Source organism: Alosa alosa, chromosome 6 (genome assembly GCF_017589495.1).
Source record: "Alosa alosa isolate M-15738 ecotype Scorff River chromosome 6, AALO_Geno_1.1, whole genome shotgun sequence".
NCBI lineage: Eukaryota > Metazoa > Chordata > Actinopteri > Clupeiformes > Clupeidae > Alosa > Alosa alosa.
In genome coordinates, this window is record NC_063194.1 from 2,811,342 (window position 1) to 2,831,296 (window position 19,955).

Sequence of the window (19,955 nt, forward strand, 5' to 3'; positions counted from 1 at the left end):
GGATACGATAATGTTAACACCCCACTCTGCAGGGGGAAATGTCAACAGTGACTAATGAGGAATTGCAGTATTGCTTAAACCTGATTCGTCAGCTTTGATTTTGACCATGTCAAAGGAGAATGGTGTCAGATGTATGGCGTCAATGGCATGGTCTGTTGTCATGTAGGGCCAATAGTACTGCATAATGACCCAATCCGTGTACCCTGTTTTGGGCAGTCGCTGAAGATTTCTGGATTTCATTCCAACTGTAGATATCAGATAACAATCACACCAAAGACCATTAATATAAATGACTTCCTTCTTTTATACAGCCAAAGCTCTTTCACTGCTGTTTTTTCATTATGCTCTAGGCCAGAAAACCTAGCTGCCATTAAAAGTGAGCCCTGTATGGGAGTCTATGTGCCTTAATGATCACTTTCACAAGTGGTGCTGTGTTCTTCTCCTCTTAGCCTTGTGGCCCTCCCACTGCAACGAAGCTGAGGTACTAGCCATGGCCTTCAGAGGGCGCTGTAATGCTTCTGTAGGCTGTCATAGCTGTCATAGCTGTCATTCAGCATGTGGTGTCTAAAAAAGAAAGACAAATAGAAACCAAATGACGAAATACTGAACAGAAACAATTGCATGTATTTTAGAATGTTGAATGAATGAATTTTGTCACTCTAACACCCCAGACTCATGCTTTATCTGAAACCACCAAATGCATATCCTCCTACTCATCACTTAAAGGAACCCACACACATATGCAAGTAGCAATAGCACACATCCTGTGCACATACCCACACACAAACGTTCGCGAAACCAGCAGAAGCTCTGGGTTATAGGTGTGTCCTACGCAGCGAGAGTTAGATCTACTTCCTCTTGGGTGCGATGGTGAAAGAACATTGGCCAACCTCAGTTGGTTTAGAGGAAGAGAACTTCAAGCACGCAAAAAGCGACACTCCATGACACCAACCTTTTGTCTTTTTTGGGGGGGGGTTGTTGTCATTTACTCATGCTTGTGAGAGATTGAGGACGAAGGCAGCACCGACCTCTATCCCCCCGTACAGGTAAGGCCTTTGTGAGGGCCACTAACATCCCTGTGCGTGGTACTGAGGATGTCCTCTTGGCCAAGCAAAAGGGCTGCTGTGTGCTGTTGGTGAAGGTGCCTTTGGTAGAGAGGGGGACCGAAACATGGCTGACGCAGAAGAGGCGACTGAGACGGAGCAGCCCAAGCTAAGGGGTGAGTGGCAGCAGGTGGAGGCTAGTCGATTTGGGCGGATGGAGGTTCCCACTCTCTCCATCCTTACCTTGCCTGTGTGCTGTGTCTGTGTTTTTATTCCTGTCTTTTTTAATGTCATGATTCAGATTTTTTCAAATAGGATTCACTTACTAAAACAAGGAGACTTTGTGTGTGTGTGTGTGTGTGTGTCTGTCTCTCTCTCTCTCTCTTTCTCTCTGTGTATCTGTGTCCTCTCTCTCTCTCTCTCTCTCTCTCTCTCTCTCTCTCTCTCTCTCTCTCTCTCTCTCTCTCTCTCTCTGTGTGTGTGGGTGTCTCTGACTGGGTTTCCCATCTGTCTGCATGTTATCTCCTGCACTCACACTCGGTGTGTGCAGGATCACAGCACTTCCTGTGTCGTTGCCCTCCATTTTGAAACTGAGAAACAGTCCAGTTCCTTTTGTTGCTTATCACTCAGTATGGTGATTTAGTTAGTTAAACTGACTAGTTGGCTTAATTTGGGCTGTCTTTACACCTTATGAGCAGGTGTAACAGCATCTGTTATTCCAGAGGACAGTTTTGGTGTCTATTCTTGTTGAATTAAATTTGACTTGGGTTGAGATAAGAGGAAGAATATTTCACAGGAGTTGAAATTAAGAAATAGGAGGAATGGTCCGAATCTGATATTGATGTCAAATTGAGTAATTATGTCCCGGTGAAATAGGCCAGACGAAAAAATAGAGATCTTATTTTCAGTTTTACTTTTCTTCTAGAATAGAGCTAAGCTGAATCTGAATACATCATCTAACTAGCATGAATACAGTCAAACAATTGCTGTCATTTTCATCCATTTATTTTGATTACCTAAATTATTAAGGTAACATTAGATTGTAATAGTCTAATACAACGTGTTACTAAATCGATCCTTCATATTAAATGAGTAGTTTGCTGGTGCATGCATGCACGCTCAAGCCAAAATGTGAAGAATCGTGAACATTTTCTATGCTGACTCGACAGACACACACTCTCAAAAACCTCAAGCAACAACAATGTCTGCATGTGTTCACACAAAGAGGAACATGCTGAGTATCAACAACATCTATGCAGCATCTTAACCATCCAGACATTTACGTTATCCTGTAGACCCGACCCAGGTAGAGCTCTAACAGAAACCTTCTCACTAACATGCTGGTGAGGATGAACGTGACTGCTAGCTTGAGTAACAGGGCCTTGTTGTCCTTGCTGCCGAGTGTGATACAAAAGGCAAGCAGGATGTGGTTGACCAAAATGGAGCAAGCCACCAAGAGAGAGAGAGAGAGAGATTGGTAGCTTCTTTCTCATGGTTTACGACTGTTAATGTACATCTGTGCTAAGGTGAGCATTTTTTAGTGTTACAATTGAGTAGTAAGTCAGCTGTGCTTGGCTGTTCTTTTTGAGTGCTACAATTTGAAGTGCAAGTCAGCTGATCTTTTTGGGTTGGGTTTGAGTACGTAGCTCATACAAATGCATGGGTGTTTTGACTATTACAATGCTCAGCATTGCTCAGGGTGATACCTAACATGAAAATCCAGACCCTGGTAATCTAGAAAGATTAAGGGTCTGGCCACGAATAATGAAAATGGCCCAACTCAAGGGGCGGCACCAAGCATGCATTTGAAAATCTCACTGCAAGCAATTGGATCAAACTACAACCAATGTTTACTGACTGATTCCGAACTGCAGCGCACACAAATGAGAAGTTACTGACCACCTCTTAGCTTTATTATACTCACTTACTACAATCTCTCTCTCTCTCTTTCCTTATCAGTGTATCCCTCTCTCATTTTCTTTCATACGTCGGTTTGCAGCGTGAAACCAGAACCAGAGGGTTGCAGGTTTGAGCCCAACTTCTCCTGACCCTGTCCAAGAGCAAGACACCAAAAGTGCGCCATGCACAGCAGCATCCGCCATCAATGAATTAGTGTGTGTGTGTATGTGTGTGTGTGTGTGAATGGGTGAATGTGTGGCATGACATTGTAAAGCACTTTGAGTGCTTGGAGGAATAGAAAAGCGCAATATAAATGCCGCCCACTTGCCATTTACTTATACAACAAGAAAGAGGTACACCAAACCTCTCTGAATAGTGATGGTGATCTTGTAGAATGCTTTTTCACTATAAGTGGTTTCTCCTTCACTTTACAGATGAGAAAGTCCACACAAGGTCCACAGATGCCAAACGCATGAGCGAGGTCCTGCGAGATTTTGACAACTTCCAGCTCTCCGTCTATGAGTATGTGAAATCAAACTGTATCACTTAGATGCATGTATCCCTTAATGTCAGATTCATTGTGATTCATTTTCTGTGGGATGACAAGAGTGATGTGTCTGTCTCTTTCTCTTTCTCTCCCTGTGTGTGTGTGTGTGTGTGTGTGTCTGGATGCCTCAGCCCTGTTGAGGAGGATGACCTCGACGCCGATTCCATCTCTGAAAGCACCTGCATAGAGAATGTAGATCCGGAAGATGATGCAACAGAAGGGGCTGCACCTAGTAAGAGTTTCCCTCTGTGTGTGCGTGCGTGTGTGCACAGTATGTATGTATCCCTGTGTAGCTACCATTTAAATGATCTTTTTCGACACATCAAAAATATTTTCCAGTCATGACTTCCTATCATTAATTCGATGTAAACCAATATCTATACTATCGCTATTTCCCCCCTCTCTAACATACACATGGGCCTCGGACACTAACCCTGGTCCAGTGATCTGGTCAGGACCGCACATAATCTCCCCTTCCCCAACCGCCAGTGTCTACATGTAATTAGCCCCATGGGCTAATGGCCCCGCGCTAACCAGATTAGCGCTGGGGAAGGGGCAGGATTAGTCGCTCCGACAGCTGCTCACAGGCTCCACCTCAGACGTCCACTGAAAGAGAGGGCTGGACAACGGGGATGGAGGTGGACAAGAAGAGAAGAGGTACTGGGGAAAGAGAGAGGGAAAGGAGAGAAGAAGAGAGGAAGAGCAGCTTAAGGAGAAGAGAAGGATGAGAAGAAATGCTTAAAGTCTGAAAATGATTCAATTGGTGGAGTAAAAACAGGAGAATACCATAGGCAGCATAAATGTTGGAGAAAGGACACAGCTGAAAACATTACGAGCAGAGAGCATAGCATCCTCACATGCTGTAAACCCTTTAGTCCAAAGCCTGTGTTTATTGGAGATTAAGCCAGTATAGGCAATGCCAGGTTTAACCGGTCAATCTACAGATGCAATTACAGGACAGTAATTGATAAAGAGTGAGAGGTGCCTTAGAGTCTGGGTAAAGGAAGTGGACAGTTATGGGAGAGCCGAGAGGTACGCTCTATTGTGAGTGGGGATGCACCCCCATCTGCCACTGGGCCTCCAGTCTGGCTTGGGTCATATGGGTGCTGTGGAGAACCTGTTAGAAGCAGACGGTGAAATGACAGCAGGGATTAGGGATTACAGGTGACACCGCAAGATTAAATAACACATCGTGGCTCAGTGGACACTGTCCATGGAGTCGCTCTCCAGACCTGACCAGCAGAGGAGACGACGCATCCCCCTTCCACCCTCAACACTCACACGCACAGACTTTGGCCAGAGATGCGTCTCACAGCCTCAGGTTGTCTCTTTAATCTGCTGGCAAACTCCCACCGGTCTCCTCCACCCGTAACCCGCCCGGCTAGGGAACAGCCACCGGCATCCAGTTCCTGGTAATAATCTAAAGGCAGGCAACTCTAATGCAATGCCCATAAATCAATGACAAAACAATGACCTGCCAATGTAGGGGTGTGTGTGTGTGTGTGTGTTTGTGTGTGTGTATATGCATGCGCACACATGTGCATGTGCGCGTGTGTGTGTGTGTGTGTGTGTGTGTGTGTATTTGTGTGTGTGTATATGCATGCGCACACATGTGTGTGTGTGTGTGTGTGTGTGTGTGTGTGTGTGTGTGTGTGTGTTTGTGTTTGTATGTGTGTGTGTGTGTATGTCTGTGTCAGTGTACTTCCTGTGGTTCAATAACAATAGAGTGTGTGTAACTGTAGGGTCACATCAGGCCAGCCCCATTTACTGTAGGCAACATTTAGCAATTGACTCCTCAGTGGATGCAGGGCTGGCATATATAACCATAATCAATACTAACACACAGACAGCCACAGCAGCAGCCTCATCAGTAGGAGCATCAGTAGCTTTGAAAGAGAGGCTGATGATGAGGTAGTGATAGTTGTGGCTGAAGCCATCTCATCCGTCAGGAGCCCTATTCCTGGCCTGGGCCCGATTCCCAACATCTCCACGGGAGGCAAGCCCTCTACAATCTGGACCTGGCCACTAATCCCTGCCTAGGGCCCTGATAAGAGGCGGTGTGGGGTGGGGTGGGGCGGGGTGACGTCGGAGATGGTGGACACGGGCCAGGGTTGCAGTCACACTTAAGATGTGTCACTCTCTCCTTGCCTGTTTGATTGTGTCATAGGCTAAGGGGAGTTGTGACATGTCATGCTTCTTCCTGACGAGTTTTGTGGCATGTCATGATGTTGATCAGGCGCCTGAGACTATATACATGGTGATGATAATAGTGAAGAGTCAGGGATGTTTCAGTAAATATTTTAGTAAAAGCAAAAAGGCTACCATATCTGGTAAAGGAAGTCATTGCTGCTTATCATACACAGGAATGAGAAGTAAGTTCCAAATACAGCCCTGTCGCTATGCTCAAACAAAACAGACAGTTTCACAAAGTAAGTGTTGGCTGGATTACAGATATAAATGAAACCTACTTCCTTCTTTTGTGACGGTGAGCACAAAAAGCAGTGAGAGAACTTGGTGTATGCAATGTCTATCCCCAACACACACACACACACATGTCTAAAATGGTATTAGCACAATTAATGTTCAATAGGTGAAGTTCTCTCAAACAAACATTTTCACATCCAATGATGTCCCTGTCAATTCAATCATTGGTCTGGCGGGGTATGAAGGGAGATAAGGGGGGTAGAGGGAGGGGACAGCTAGAGCCTGGGTGGAATCCCCAGGCATCTCTCCTCTGCCACTCCTCAACTCCAATCTGCTAAGCCAGAGAGAGAGAGCAGAGAGAGAGAGAAAGAGAGAGAGAGCAGCTGCACAGGAGGTTTCTCTCAGAGAGTCCAGATGACCAGAGCTGAACTCTGAGACGAGGAGGACGGAGGACTAACGGGGGTTGGACACTGTCACCCGTCGCGTTGTGGATGGAACTCTTTCATCCGGCACATACTACGGGGTCGTGAAGTCATACTGCACTGAGCCAATGACTCCTCTAGATGTGATTCCCTCTGAGATGTTTCTCACTGAGATAGATGGAACTTCACTTCAGCGTATACCTGTCTCTCCTGGCACCTAAAACCTGCGGAGTAAGGACTGAGGACTGAAGACATGTTCTCATCGATAGCTGTCGCTCGTCTTTGCCTTTTTCACTTTGGATAAACATGTCAGAGGATTCAAGACACAAGGAGACTATCCTACTCATTTTGGATTCTGTTTTTGGATTCCTAAGCATTTGACATGACAGTAGATAAAGCATTTGAGGACAGACAGATATGCCCTACTGCACAGGCTGACATTGTGGTAGGGGTGAGAGGCTGAGGTTTGGACCGTCCCAGACTGTTTGCGCTCCTCTTGAAGAAAGTGTGTGTGTGTGTGTGTGAGAGAGAGAGAGGCTGGGTGGGGATGCCCAAGGAGTCGTGATGTTGATGTACTCATTCTCAGCCCAGGATGCTGACCAGGCACTGTGCCGCTGTGAGGGGGGTGTGGAGATCGCCCTGCAGTACACCAAGATGTGGTGCCGCTACGCCAAAGACCTGCTGGCCTGGATGGACAAGAGAATCAGCTATGGTGAGTGGTGCCACTGACACTACAGTCATTTCCTGTGTATTAGCCACATTGTGTATTAGCCGCAGGACAGTGTTTTATGCAAGATAAAAAAACAAAACCATATTAATACCATATTAACTGCCCCCATGTATTAAGCTGAAGAAATTTTGCAAAATCAATGTATAAACCGCTGCTAATTACGGTAGAGTTTTTTCAGAAGCTCTTAAATCTGAACTTGTTGAGAACCTATCAGGACTGATTAATGTTTCCTTTAGCTGAAGGTAGCAGTGAGTAGTGCTCCTTGTGTATCTCAGAACTATGTTGTTTCGATTATTAATCTGTTCTCTATCATACTGTCACCCAATGACTTCACCTGACAAATAGATGTCATTGTCTATATATAGCTCTCTTGTATTCTTAGAAAAACATCACGTCGAATGTAGGTGCTAGAGGCTAGAGAATGTGTGATTTCAGAGGAACCCTGTGTGTGAGTTCAGTCCACTAGTGGTACCCCCTGGTGGCTAACCGTAGCTATTACCTGTAGTGGCTAGGATCAAGCAGACAGGGCCCTGGTGTTCCATGGTGCGCCACTGTGTCTATCCGGCAGTCGGCAGTCAATGAAAACAACAACAACAACAACAATGACGGAGACGCCGACGACAACAACCAGGGTCACCCTGATAAAATCTCAAAGAGAGGGGGGGATAGGGATTACTAGTCCCAGATTAGGAGGCTTCTGTGGGAGAGAATGGAGCAGGGGGTGAAGGGATTACCCAGGGAAACAGCGTGCATGTCTGTAAATGCCACTCTGCTTGCCAGGACATAAGGCATGCCATGTCAGTTAGACTGGTCACCGCAATGAAGGAGATCCTCGCCGTGTGAATTAAGATATGCACCTACTACATAACCTGAGATAATGGACCTATGTTGATAGATAGATAGATAGATAGATAGATAGATAGATAGATAGATACTTTATTGATCCCCAGGGGGAAATTCAAGGGTCTCAGTAGCATACAGACATCACACACAACATGCACTTACAGCAGAAATGGTAAACATAAGTATAAGTATAAACATATAACTAAACTCCACTGTACAATAAAGACAGTAGAAGATAAGAAGGATAAGAAAACTAAGAAAACTAAATACTAAATACACTACATAAATTAAATTAAGAAAGTCCAATGTGCTTGGGGGTGATCAAGCATAAGACGCTTGTAGTGACAGGGCCGGGACTGGTAAAGTGGTTGTAGAGATGGTATGCACTCACAATAGGTTTACTCATGTGTGGGACTATGCACACTTGAAATTACACCCCCCCCCTGAATAACTGTATCAATAATAATTGAACTACTGTTCACCAACATTGTCAGATATTTAAATCTAAAAAACAAAGTAACCTATGTACACATTATACAGGGCGATGGTGACAAACATGGTCAGAAAAAAAAAACACAACTGGTAGCTCTGAGCGCTGTGGTCAAGTGAGAGGGTTAATAATAGGAGCAGTGGTGAGATGTCTTGTGGCGGGCTAGCGGATATGTAGAGTAGTAAAGGCCATGAGATGAAGCATTATAGGACTGTACATATGGGGTTAATCTGAGGTTGTAGACTACTGAAGTTTTACATGTTCACGGAGAGCTTGAGGGGATCCATTTGTCCAGTTTCGTAACACAAAGCATGTAGGTTTGGCAGAAGTCCTAATGGGCAATGGAAATGGCTTGGCTCTGACACTTTTATTTTTATGCCATGCTAAGCCCTTTACTTTCATATTGATTTATGAGCACAGTGGCATCCATCAATACTGACCATGGCAACATTTTTTCCAATCAATCACAGATTCCATGATGTTCTTTCTTCACATATGGCATTTCAGTGCCACATACTAGCCACCGACCTTTTAGCATCATGGCAAGAAAGGGTAATGTTACTGGGTCGATCGCCAGTCTGTTCTCCCCTCCCCCCAACATTTGTAGGTCATCCATGAATACTGACCATTCCTTTAAACTATTTCTTCCTATGAAGCACATGTTCCAGTTTCCTTTAGGCATTTATGGGACAGAAATTATGAACATAAAGTAGGCCATTATTCTCTTTTCGCATCAGAGAAGAGAAGCTCATGTTTAGTCTAGTCTCTGGGTCTCCAAACAGGCCTCCCTTCGATGTATCTATTCATGTTTCCTTTTAACAAAGATGTAAACCAAAACTTTATAACCCATTGAGAATCACTTCTCCTCTTTTATTTACAGAACAAGAGTTTGCGAAGAACATAATGCGAGCGGCAGAAGCAGCCAAATCAAGTGTGTCCCAACAGGTGAGTGCATGTGCGTGCTAGGTGCAAACAAGGGTGGGTGCATGTTTCAGTCCAGAGTCGAATTTATGTATGCACTGCTTGTGCACTTAATTATAGCTGTCAGGATCTCAACACCACCTCCTACCTCCTCCATGCCCATAAAGCTCTACCTAAACGCTGGTCATACATAACTAGAGTATACTTATACATTTACGTTTATTCATTTAGCAGACACTTTTTCCAAAGCGACTTACATATATCAATTATATTACAAGGGTTACAGCTCTGATCATTTTACGAGAGGTAACGCGAGGTGAGACATCCTCATGGCCGTCTCATGTTTCCTGTGTGTCGTGTGAATCTTATACAGGACCTGATGCCTCTGCAGTACATCTACACCATGGTGCTCGAACAGGACGCCAAGAACGGCTCCAATGCCAAACACACCGCCGAGCTGCTGCACCAGCGCTGCTACCAGGTACCGAGAACTGTTCCACTATACAGAGAACTGTTCCACTATACCAAGAACTGTTCCACTATACCAAGGGCTGTTCCACTGTACCGAGAACTGTTCCACTATACCGAGGGCTGTTTCACTGTACTGAGAAATATTCCACTGTTCCACTGTTCCCAGAACTGCTACCAGCCAGGCTGAGTGAAATCGATTCAGGCTTGACAGGTCACATTTATCAGTGTGGATATTGACTGAGCAGCATTGGGTATAACCCCCCCCCCCCTCTCTTTCTCTCTCTTTGTTTCAACTGTTCATCTATTCAGGCCCTTGCATCCAAGAGGAATGAGATTGACAAATGGCGAAGGGAGTTCAAAGAACAGTGGACAAAGGAGCAGAAAAAAATGGTTGGTATCTTTTGTGTTATTATTGGGGGGTTTGGGGTTGTTGTTTTACTTTGACCCTGCATTTAAACTGCATTCCCTGTGGTCAGAAAATTGGATTTCGATTGGGTCAGGGGCATCATTAATGAGTATTGATCCAAATGACATTGATAGTGATTGGATACAGTCACAGCAGAAATTGGGCTCTCAGGGCTTGAATAAGCAGTGGGAACTGGAAAGCCAAACAAACACATACTGCGAATGAGATTTATATAAAACATACTAAAAAATGTAAGCCATAATACAATTTCCTCCTCAATCATGACTGACTGCTCAGTTGATTTTCATCTGACACAAAATAGATCCAAACATAGCATTTCCTTTAACCACTTCCTAATCATTGTTTCATTCCTGATTCTACTAATGACCATCTTTGGTATCAGAACGATGCGGAGTCGGCTCTGAAGAAGGCCCGGCAGCAGTACATCCAGCGGTGCGAGGAGCTGGAGAAGGCCAAGGCCATGACCACCAAGGCCGAGGAGGAGGCAGGGGGATTCAAGACCCTGGACAAGAGGAGGAAGTCCAGGGACGACGCTAAGACCAAGGTACCCAACACATCCAAGACAATATGGCCACTGGGGCACACGTCTCTGTGGGGTCTGAATGAATCAGGGGGTCCAACCATGGACGGATTCTGAACTTTCGGGCCCCTCACTAATTGTTGCATATGTGGGAGGGGGGGTTTGGGTGTCCTCCCCCAGAACATTTTTAATTTGTTTGATGTGATTTCCTGTATTCTGGTGCATTTTGGGGATGGCCAATACTTTAATTCAATCAGATTCATAGCCTACATCCTGATGTGTTGATATTGAGGCAGTGATTCCATGCAAAGGTTTGGGCTTCAGGGCCCCCTGACCCCTTGGGCCCCTGGGCCTGGTAGGCCCGTGCAATAATCCATCCCTGGGTCCAACACTGGACTGGCACTGTATCATTTACCTTTGACTTGATTTAGTCATTAGGCATCTGCTTATGTCCAGTGTAAATGACGAGTCAGATGCAATCTCCCATGCCCAAGGTTCCCAGATTGAGTCCAGTGGTCGTGCTTCGTCTGTGTTACACAACACATATCAGGCAATGTTCATTTTGAAATACAGTCTATATATAGTACATACAGTAGGTTTTACAACAGGATACGTTTTTTTTTCTGGGAGTCTGTAACTTGCTGTGTTCGTGAGGTACTAAACCATATGTCTGTAACTTGCTGTGCTCGTGAGGTACATATGTCTGTAACTTGCTGTGCTCGTGAGGTACTAAACCATATGTCTGTAACTTGCTGTGCTCGTGAGGTACATATGTCTGTAACTTGCTGTGCATGTGAGGTACTAAACCATATGTCTGTTTACCTAAATGCACAGACGATGGAGGCAGAGAATCTCTACAAGCAGTGCGTGAAAGACGCTCAGGGTCACCATGACGAGCTGGAGAGAGTGAAGGAGAAGATCATCGTCCACATCCGCAAACTCATCTGTCAGGGGGACACCGTACTGAAGGAGGTGGGTTGGTTGGAGGTGTTTTTGGTGTGATTAGTAAATATACTGAACAGAAATGTAATATGTATTATTATATATTTATTTTAATAATAAAATAAATATGTAACAGAATGTGTAAGTTGAACAGTCTCAGATTTGACTTCTGGTGAGCATTGACAAATTAGAGAATGTTTTATTTCAATACATGAAGCATGGGACCATAATGATGATTTGTTGTTTTATACACTGCCTGGCCACACTCTAATATTTCGTTGGAGCGCCTTTAGCTGTGATTATGACACACATTCGCTGTGGCATCGTTTCCACAAGCTTCTGCAATGTCACAACACTTATCTCCATCCAGCGTTGCATTCATTTTTCGCCAAGATCTTGTTTTGATGACAGGAGATTCGGACCACTGCGCAGTCTTCTCCAGCACATCCCAAAGATTCTCAATGGGGTTAAGGTCTGGACTCTGTGTCTGGTGATGATGTCTCATGCTCCCTGAACCACTCTTTCACAATTTGAGCCCGATGAATCCTAGAATTGTCATCTTGGAATATGCCCGTGCCATCAGGGAAGAAAAAATCAATCGATGGAATAACCTGGTCACCACAGACCTGACCAACTGCACCAACCCCAGATCATAGCATTGCCCCCACAGGGAGGCTCTTACCTATTTGCTTAGTTAAATCCAGGTAGTGACCTTTTTTTTGGCCAGGCAGTGTATTTTTGTTCAGTGTCTTTAAAAACAAATAGCAAAATATCCAAATCGTCCCATATTGTCAACTGGAAATAGTCCATATTGTATCAAATCAGTGCAAATCTTAGGTCAAATCAAGTCAAATAGGTTTTATTGTCATTTCCCACTGTACTCTGTGCTTGTGTTTCTAACCATGACTCTTGCTGTCTCTCCAGGTCACGGTGAACATGTTCTTCTTCCAGCGACAGCAGACGGAATCTGTTCCTTTGGGTTACGGTAACCTGGAGGAGACATGCAGGCCGTACGAGCCTGGCGAGCCCTACCTGCGCTACGTGTTTGGGACCCACCGGCAGCAACAACCTCCCCTGACGTTCATGTTCCAGGAATATGTCCCCCAAAGCAAGAGGTGAGAGAAGAGCTAAAGAGCTTTAAAGGTGCCATGTAGATCTGTGGGCTTTGGGTTGACTTGAACGCAGCCACACGGCACACCTCCAGTGCCACACCTGGTACTACAAAGTGATATTAGGCTGCGAGAGAGCCATGCTAATGTTTACTTGTTTGCATGCTAACTTTAGTGGCTATCATATCAATATAGAGCATAGGTGTTTTTCACATTATGTCAGAGTGGTTGATCCTTCACATTTTGTTTATATTTCTGGTTCAACAAAACATCTTCTTGAATTTTCTTGAAATTTCCCCTTGGGGATCAATAAAGTATCTATCTATCTATCTATCTATCTATCTATCTATCTATCTATCTATCTATCTATCTATCTATCTCTCTCTTTCTTTAAAGGCTGTGGTCTTTCAGGGTGTTCACCCAAGCACAGTTTTTTTTCCTATTGCAAATAAGACAGGTAGAGTGGAAAAAAACACTTAAGAACTTGAGAACTTTTTGTTCTCTGTTTATTTGAAACCTAGTGGCATTATCCTGACTCTTCTTGTCAAGACAAAATAATGTATGTATGCCAACTCTACTCTGGTCTTGCAGTGTTAACTCATAAGGCCTGTCAGAGGGTAAAGGAGACACAAAAAGAGGACTCTAGAGAGAGTATGTTAGATTTCCCAACTCACTGTGACTTGTCCTTGATAAAACAATATGGCGGGCCTCTTCCTTTCTGTGCCACATACAGGCACACTTGATTTTTGAGGATGAAAACATTCCATCGGTCATGGTGATCTGAGCACTAACGCTTCAGTGTACTGTGCTAGAATGTTCTACTGAACATCACAGTAGGCTCTTTATGCAGTTTCTTCATGTGCACAAACTACAGTCACAGGCAAACAATCAAATGAATGGCATGTATCTCTTATATGTGCAGTTGACAGACATCACAGACAATACCTTGCTGTATTCTCTCAATAAATGTCCCACACAAACAAGTTGGCCTAACTCTCTGTTGATCAGTGGGGACTTCTGTCTTCCCTTTGGTAGGTCGCCCCCCAGTGGTCGCCGCAAAACAAGCAATCCCCTCACTGCTCTTCAAGACTCCTTTGCCCTTCCGGACGAACTAAAACGACACAGCGGTGATGGACGTAAGTCTTGAAATACAGTACACACATCAAAACAAACACTGGATTAAGATTCAGCAAATGTAATGAGCCCATCAACAACAAGGAACAAGGGAAGAGTTTGTTTGCTGGGGATTCTCCACAGTCATGATTTATCTTACCCCATCCTATAGGTCGCCCTGGCAACAGTGACAGCGAAAGCATGGGAGGAAGTCTTGAGTCTCTGTCCAGTCCTGGTAAGAGGGCTCCTATTTCACACCAGCCAGTGTTTGGTGCAGTTTGTTAATTTTCCGCCTCTTACTTCTATGAGAAAAAGAGAGATTTTCTGCATCATCTTTAAGTAGCCGGTCCTGTAATATGCCCCCCCTCTGCCAATAGCCCATGGAAATCGAAGGGCTGCAAAAGTGCCCTCTGGGACCATGTCATCAGATGATCTCGATGAGAGAGAAATGGGGACAGTGTATGAAGCCGGTGAGTCCTCCTTGATGACATTTTGAAATGTTATTCTGTGTTACAAATAATCTTAATATTATTACAAGCAAACATGATTTGTCCTGTTGAGAAACATTGGCTTGTCCTCATCCCACCCCATAGAAAGCCTGGACCCTCTGTCAGAGAGCAACGGATCGACGGGCAAGGTGCGCACATCGCGGGCTGCTCTGACTCATCGTTTAAGGAAGACGAAGAGCAAGATGATCAAGTGCAAACAGTGTGAAAACTACGTCCTGGTCAATGGAGTAGAGTGTGAGGAGGTGTGTAAGCCTAATTAGCTTGAATAAGGGCCTGTGTTCACTGAAATAATAGATATACTGTAGTAACAGTGTAATAAATCACTGTGGTCTACAGGGAGTACTGCATCATTTTAACTGCATTCGCGGTGGCTTATAGCCTTACATTGTGCAATGCATAACTTCAAAAAACATTCTATGTTTTTTATCATTATTTAAACATTACTCAACATTACATTCTCTGCCTGCCACGTACTCCCTCTTTCTCTCTGTCTGGTTCTCTATCTCTTTCTCTCTCGCTTTCTCTCTCTCTCACCTTCCCCACAGTGTGGTCTTGTCATGCACAGGAAGTGTCTAGAGGTTTGTCAGCTGGAGTGTGAACAGCGGAAGGGGCTGCTGTTCGGCACAGGTTTCTCTCTCCTGCCCAGAGAGACTCCGGAGGAAGTGCCCTACATAGTGCGCGTCTGCACAGCCGAGATTGAGAACAGGGCCCTGGGAATGCAGGTACACTCCCCTGAGTAAAACTGTGGTGGCGAGCAGTAAAGAAATGCTTCCTTATTTCACAACAACAACAAAATAAATAATGCAAGACAGGTAGGATGTTACTATGTTAAGTGACTTTTTTCGAAACCAGGTTGTTTGCTAGAAGGGCATGGAACACAGTTTAGTATAAGTATAAGTATTTTGATCCTGTGAGGGAAATTTGGTCTCTGCATTTATCCCAGTCCGTGAAACACACACAGCACACAGTAAACACGCAGTGAGGTGAAGCTCACACTAACCCGGAGCAGTGGGCTGCCTGTTAGGTGCTTTGCTCAAGGGCACTTCAGCCGTGGATGTGGGCATGGGAGAGCAGTGCTCAACCACTTCCCCCACCCATATTTTTCCTACTGGGTCGGGGGATCGAACCGGCAACCCTTCGGTTACAAGCCCGAAGCCCTAACCGGTAGGCCACGGCTGCCCCTGCAGTATCTAATAGAAGCAAGAAATAGAGTCTGTGCCACACTGCATGCTTTAAAAAGACCTGAGCTGTTCCGAAACACACAAATAAAGAAGCATAACCTGTTTGTCTATGTATTGCATGTCAGTAATGTAATGCATTTGACTCTCTCTTGTATCTCCCTTAGGGTGTGTATAGGATCAGTGGCTCCAAACCCCGGGTTCTGAAGCTCTGCCAGGCCTTTGAGATCCAGAAGGATAACGTTGACCTCTCTGACCTCTCTCCCCATGACGTCTCCTCCGTCTTAAAGCACTTTTTTAAAGAGGTAGCAGGGTGCCACTTCAACGGTTACATTTAACAGGACTAAAAATATGTGATTATTTGTCAGGTTTACTCATAAAACGTGCATACTGATCATTCAGTTAACGCGCTTTGGCTCTTATTTTTGACAGCTGCCTGAGCCACTTATGACCTTTGACCTGTACAACAACTTCATCACTGTGGGCAAAGAGATCCAGCATCTGAGCGAGAAGAACCATTCCATGGAGAATCCTGGGACGGAGGAGAAGATTACGCAGAGTCTGAGAGAGCTGCTGGACCGGCTCCCTCTCAGCAACTACAGCACGTTGCATCACATGATGGCTCACCTGCACAGGTAAAGCAATGCAAATCAGTTTTGGACACAATACAGCTGTTGTTATGAGATTGATAAAAAAAGCACAGACGAAAAGATGGAGTTGGTATGTTATAAATACACAGCTGTCAAAAAATAGGAGACAAAATTGACTATTTTTAAAAAAGGATATGTAAATCCTCGCCAACCATGTCACCTAAAAAGTTAAGCTTATAAAGCTATAATTCGTCTCTCATTTGTCTACAGGGTATCAGAGAATTACGAAGAGAACAAGATGTCGCCAGGAAACCTAGGCATCATTTTCGGTCCGACTCTCTTGCGCCCCCTGGTGTCTGGAGACGTGTCGATGCTGGCCCTGCTGGAGACGAGCTACCAGGCCCTGCTGGTGGAGTTCCTCATCAGCCACCAAAGCCAGGTGTTTGGGCCAATGGATCAGGGGAGATCGTGCACCCCTCCGCCCCCGGTGCCCACTGCCCCCCTCCCACAGACCCCCACCAGGACCTCCTGCCCCAACTCTCTGTCTACCAGCACCCCGCAGGACGAGGGAGCGCCGTCTCGAGAGCGCCCTCGCTCGCTGGAGGTAAGACTTGCTGTCTCGCTTTCCCCAGCTGATATCAGAACACTGCATGCTCCTTGCCCTCCCATAGATTGGAAGTTGTTTGATCCAATCAACAAATGCCTCACCTACACTATCTAACATCTTTGACCAACTGCTAACATATGTAGTTGTAAGAGATTTAGATGATTACATTCAGATAAGGAGAGCATGAAAACAAACAGAGATTAAAGGCTCTCGGAGGGCGCTTCGCTTTTCTTGTGCTACGCGTTTGTCTTTCCTGTGCCTCCCCGCTGCATCAACCTGGGGTAGAAAGCTGCAACTGAGCCAGCTGAGGTCTTAAATGCTTACGCTGTGAGGATTAGTGTGCTTGCCTGTGCGCTTCTGCAGTGTCTTGCCTCAGCCTCAGCCTCAGCCCGTCCCCCTCAGACACGGGGATGGGAGTGGTTGGCTGGCGGCAGCGAGCTGGTTAAATCCCTGCTCTTGACATATGGTCCAACAAATGTGTTAAGAGCACCAGGAGGACAACGTCTGAAGTAAATTTAGCCTCAATGGACTTGTTGCACTTCTCACCATGTTTAGACCAAGGGCCCTTGCAAACAATATTAATACCCAAGCTTACATCAACCCCAAACATAGACAAGGCTGCCTATCCGAGTATGTCACAAGTCTAATGTGACTCTGGACCCTGTGACCGCCCCTCCCCCACCATCTCTCCTAAGTTATATGTTCAGACATGTTAGTTACACCTCCCCCCTAAGGCCACAGTGTGTGTCATTCTAACAGACCCGTACTATCAAGAGAGACTCAAGCGAGGGTTACATTTCTGACAAGTCCTCGTCCAATGAAGCCGTGGACCAGCTCAGCCCACGGGCCAATGAGAAAGCAGGTAGGCAGGAGGGGATGTGAAAGGACTGTCACCATTGGATGAAAGGTAATAGATAGAACATGTTGGACAATTTGGCCTGCTTGCTGCTGCTCTTGCCTGCCATCTGCAATAAGCACTCAAGCTTTCAAGGTTGTGAGTGTACAAGCTTACATACATATTAGCTTATAATGTGTTAGCTTTGTCAAAGATTGTCATTAGTTTTTCCTGACAATTTTTTTTAGTAATAATAATAATGATGATAATAATAATAATAATAATAATACGCTTTATAAGCAGCTCTGTGTATCTTTTGCATCCATGTTATTTCATAGAAATGATTTTAGGACTTTTTGAAAGTTTTCTAATTGCCCCTTTTACTGCTCGTGACCCTCCAGCAGTCCTGGCTGTGAGACGAGCTGCGCCCACAGTCTCTGGGGGGGCCGGACCCTCCCATGCCCCCCAGGCCCGTTGCCCCTTCAGCAGGCAGCCGGTCAAGTACCACCGGCACCCCACGCCAGCCCCTAGAGCCCGCTCCACTGGCCCCCGCACCGGGGCCGAGGCCTCCAACAGGTCCACCCTGCCGGACACTCCAGACAGCAGCCGCAGTTCCTCTCCCGAGCTGGGGCGCCCCACGCAGAACCAAACCCAGAGCCAGACGCACGCACTCTCCCATGGCCGACGGGAGAGCGCTGCGGAGATGGCCCGCCCACGCAGCCGAGCCGGCCAGGCCCTGCAGGGTCGTCTCTCCTCTGCCAGGTTGGACGTACGACTGGACGACACGGTGGCGGCCTTGGCGGCTGCCGCTGCTACAACCAATCGGAAGGGAGTCCCCTCGGATGGGGTGGAGCCGGTTAGGGGCAGAACAGACCCATTGGCCAAGCTGAACAGCAACCAATCCAATAACAGGCACGGGGGAGACGGGGAGGTCCGAGTCCTTGGCCAGTCTTTGAGGAGGCTGTCGGGGGACGACCGGACTGCACACAAGATTCTATCTGGGCTGAAGCTGAGGCGATGTGGCTTGGGGAAAGGGGAGCAGCTACACTTTGTCTGAGGAACACGGGACTGGTCTTCCTAGACGGATTACATGAAACCACTCAACAACACACCTACAGAATACAGTATGTAAACATATAGGCACAGAGATACATCTCTCATAAAACACACTGATCAGTTTCCATTTCAGTGCTTTTCAGTAGGATTTTTTTTTTTTTTAACACTTACGAATGTCTTCGTGTCATGAATTCAAAGCCCTGATGTACTGTCATAACACACTGGGGGGGAAAAACCCCAGGCCATGTAACTTTACAACAGAGGATTTCTGGCAATAACAAGGAACTATGATGAACAATAAAGAGATGAACAGCAACAACAACAACTTGCATTTATATAGTGCTTTATCAAGGCACCAAAAGTGCTTCACAGTGAAGGCGGAGCCTCTCTAACCACCACCACCAATGTGTAGCACCCACCTAGGTGATGCACGGCAGACATTATGCGCCAGAATGCTCACCACACACCAGCATGAGGTGGAGAGTGAGGGAATGAATGAATGAATGAATGAATGGCCGTATTACACTTGGGGAAAACAAATGACCATATTTATTTACTGCAGAACTGTGCAGGAATACTGGGAGACATGAGTATTCCAGCAGCACAGACAATTGAAAAATAATTTGTCAGAGAGACTGCTGTATGTATAGATCTAACAGGCTTTTTGTCTCTGTATAACCACTGATGAGACTTATAATTTGAATGTATCAATGACAGTGTCAATGTGCAGTATTTTGTATGATGTGTTTAGCGTAGCCTATTTTAAATGATCAAAAATACTTATCAAACTATTCTGCCAAGATGTGTAATTATTTTTGTCATACAGCACAGTAGTGCACATAGCCTACATACACAATAGGAAAATGGGGGTACAAGTTAAAGAGCATTTATTTATTTCCTTTCTATTTCATTATGACAACAAGATTTAAGCACCCACCTTGTCTTTTCCCCAAAAATTAACCTGCCAAAATGTGCTGCTCAGCTTCTTTATCAATACAATATATATATATATATATATACCAGTCAAAAGTTTGGAGACACTTAGAAATGTGCATTCCACTCCATTATAGACAGAATACCAGCTGAGATCATTTGCATTTTTTTTTTCTTATCAGGGCAGCAGTTTTCAGATTACATTATGTGCTTACATAATTGCAAAAGGGTTCTTGACTGTTGTAGAAAGAAATGGCTGATCTTTAATGCAATATCTACATTGCCCATTATCACCAACCATTCATCCAATGTAGGAGAACCCTTTTGCAATTATGTAAGCACATAA

At 45.3% G+C, this 19,955-nt stretch overlaps 1 protein-coding gene across 3 annotated transcripts; it reads left to right on the plus strand.

Annotated features, from left to right (window-relative positions):
- Positions 1–789: 789 nt before the first annotated feature.
- LOC125296822 (GEM interacting protein) lies at positions 790–19,467 on the plus strand. Of its 3 annotated transcripts, none has more exons than XM_048246922.1 (20): positions 790–1,219; positions 3,377–3,464; positions 3,621–3,721; positions 6,922–7,047; positions 9,279–9,343; positions 9,693–9,800; positions 10,100–10,180; positions 10,600–10,761; positions 11,572–11,709; positions 12,604–12,794; positions 13,824–13,924; positions 14,074–14,136; positions 14,279–14,371; positions 14,495–14,652; positions 14,956–15,132; positions 15,756–15,893; positions 16,021–16,223; positions 16,449–16,782; positions 17,545–17,647; positions 18,022–19,467. In XM_048246922.1, the coding sequence occupies exons 1-20, from the start codon at positions 1,171–1,173 to the stop codon at positions 18,675–18,677; spliced, it is 3,135 nt and encodes a 1,044-aa protein (XP_048102879.1). In that variant the 5' UTR covers positions 790–1,170; the 3' UTR covers positions 18,678–19,467. The 3 variants fall into 3 exon arrangements, with proteins under 3 accessions (XP_048102879.1, XP_048102880.1, XP_048102881.1); XM_048246923.1 differs by having other exon boundaries at positions 18,025–19,467; XM_048246924.1 differs by lacking the exon at positions 790–1,219 and having other exon boundaries at positions 3,380–3,464; positions 6,927–7,047.
- The last annotated feature ends 488 nt before the right edge of the window (positions 19,468–19,955 follow it).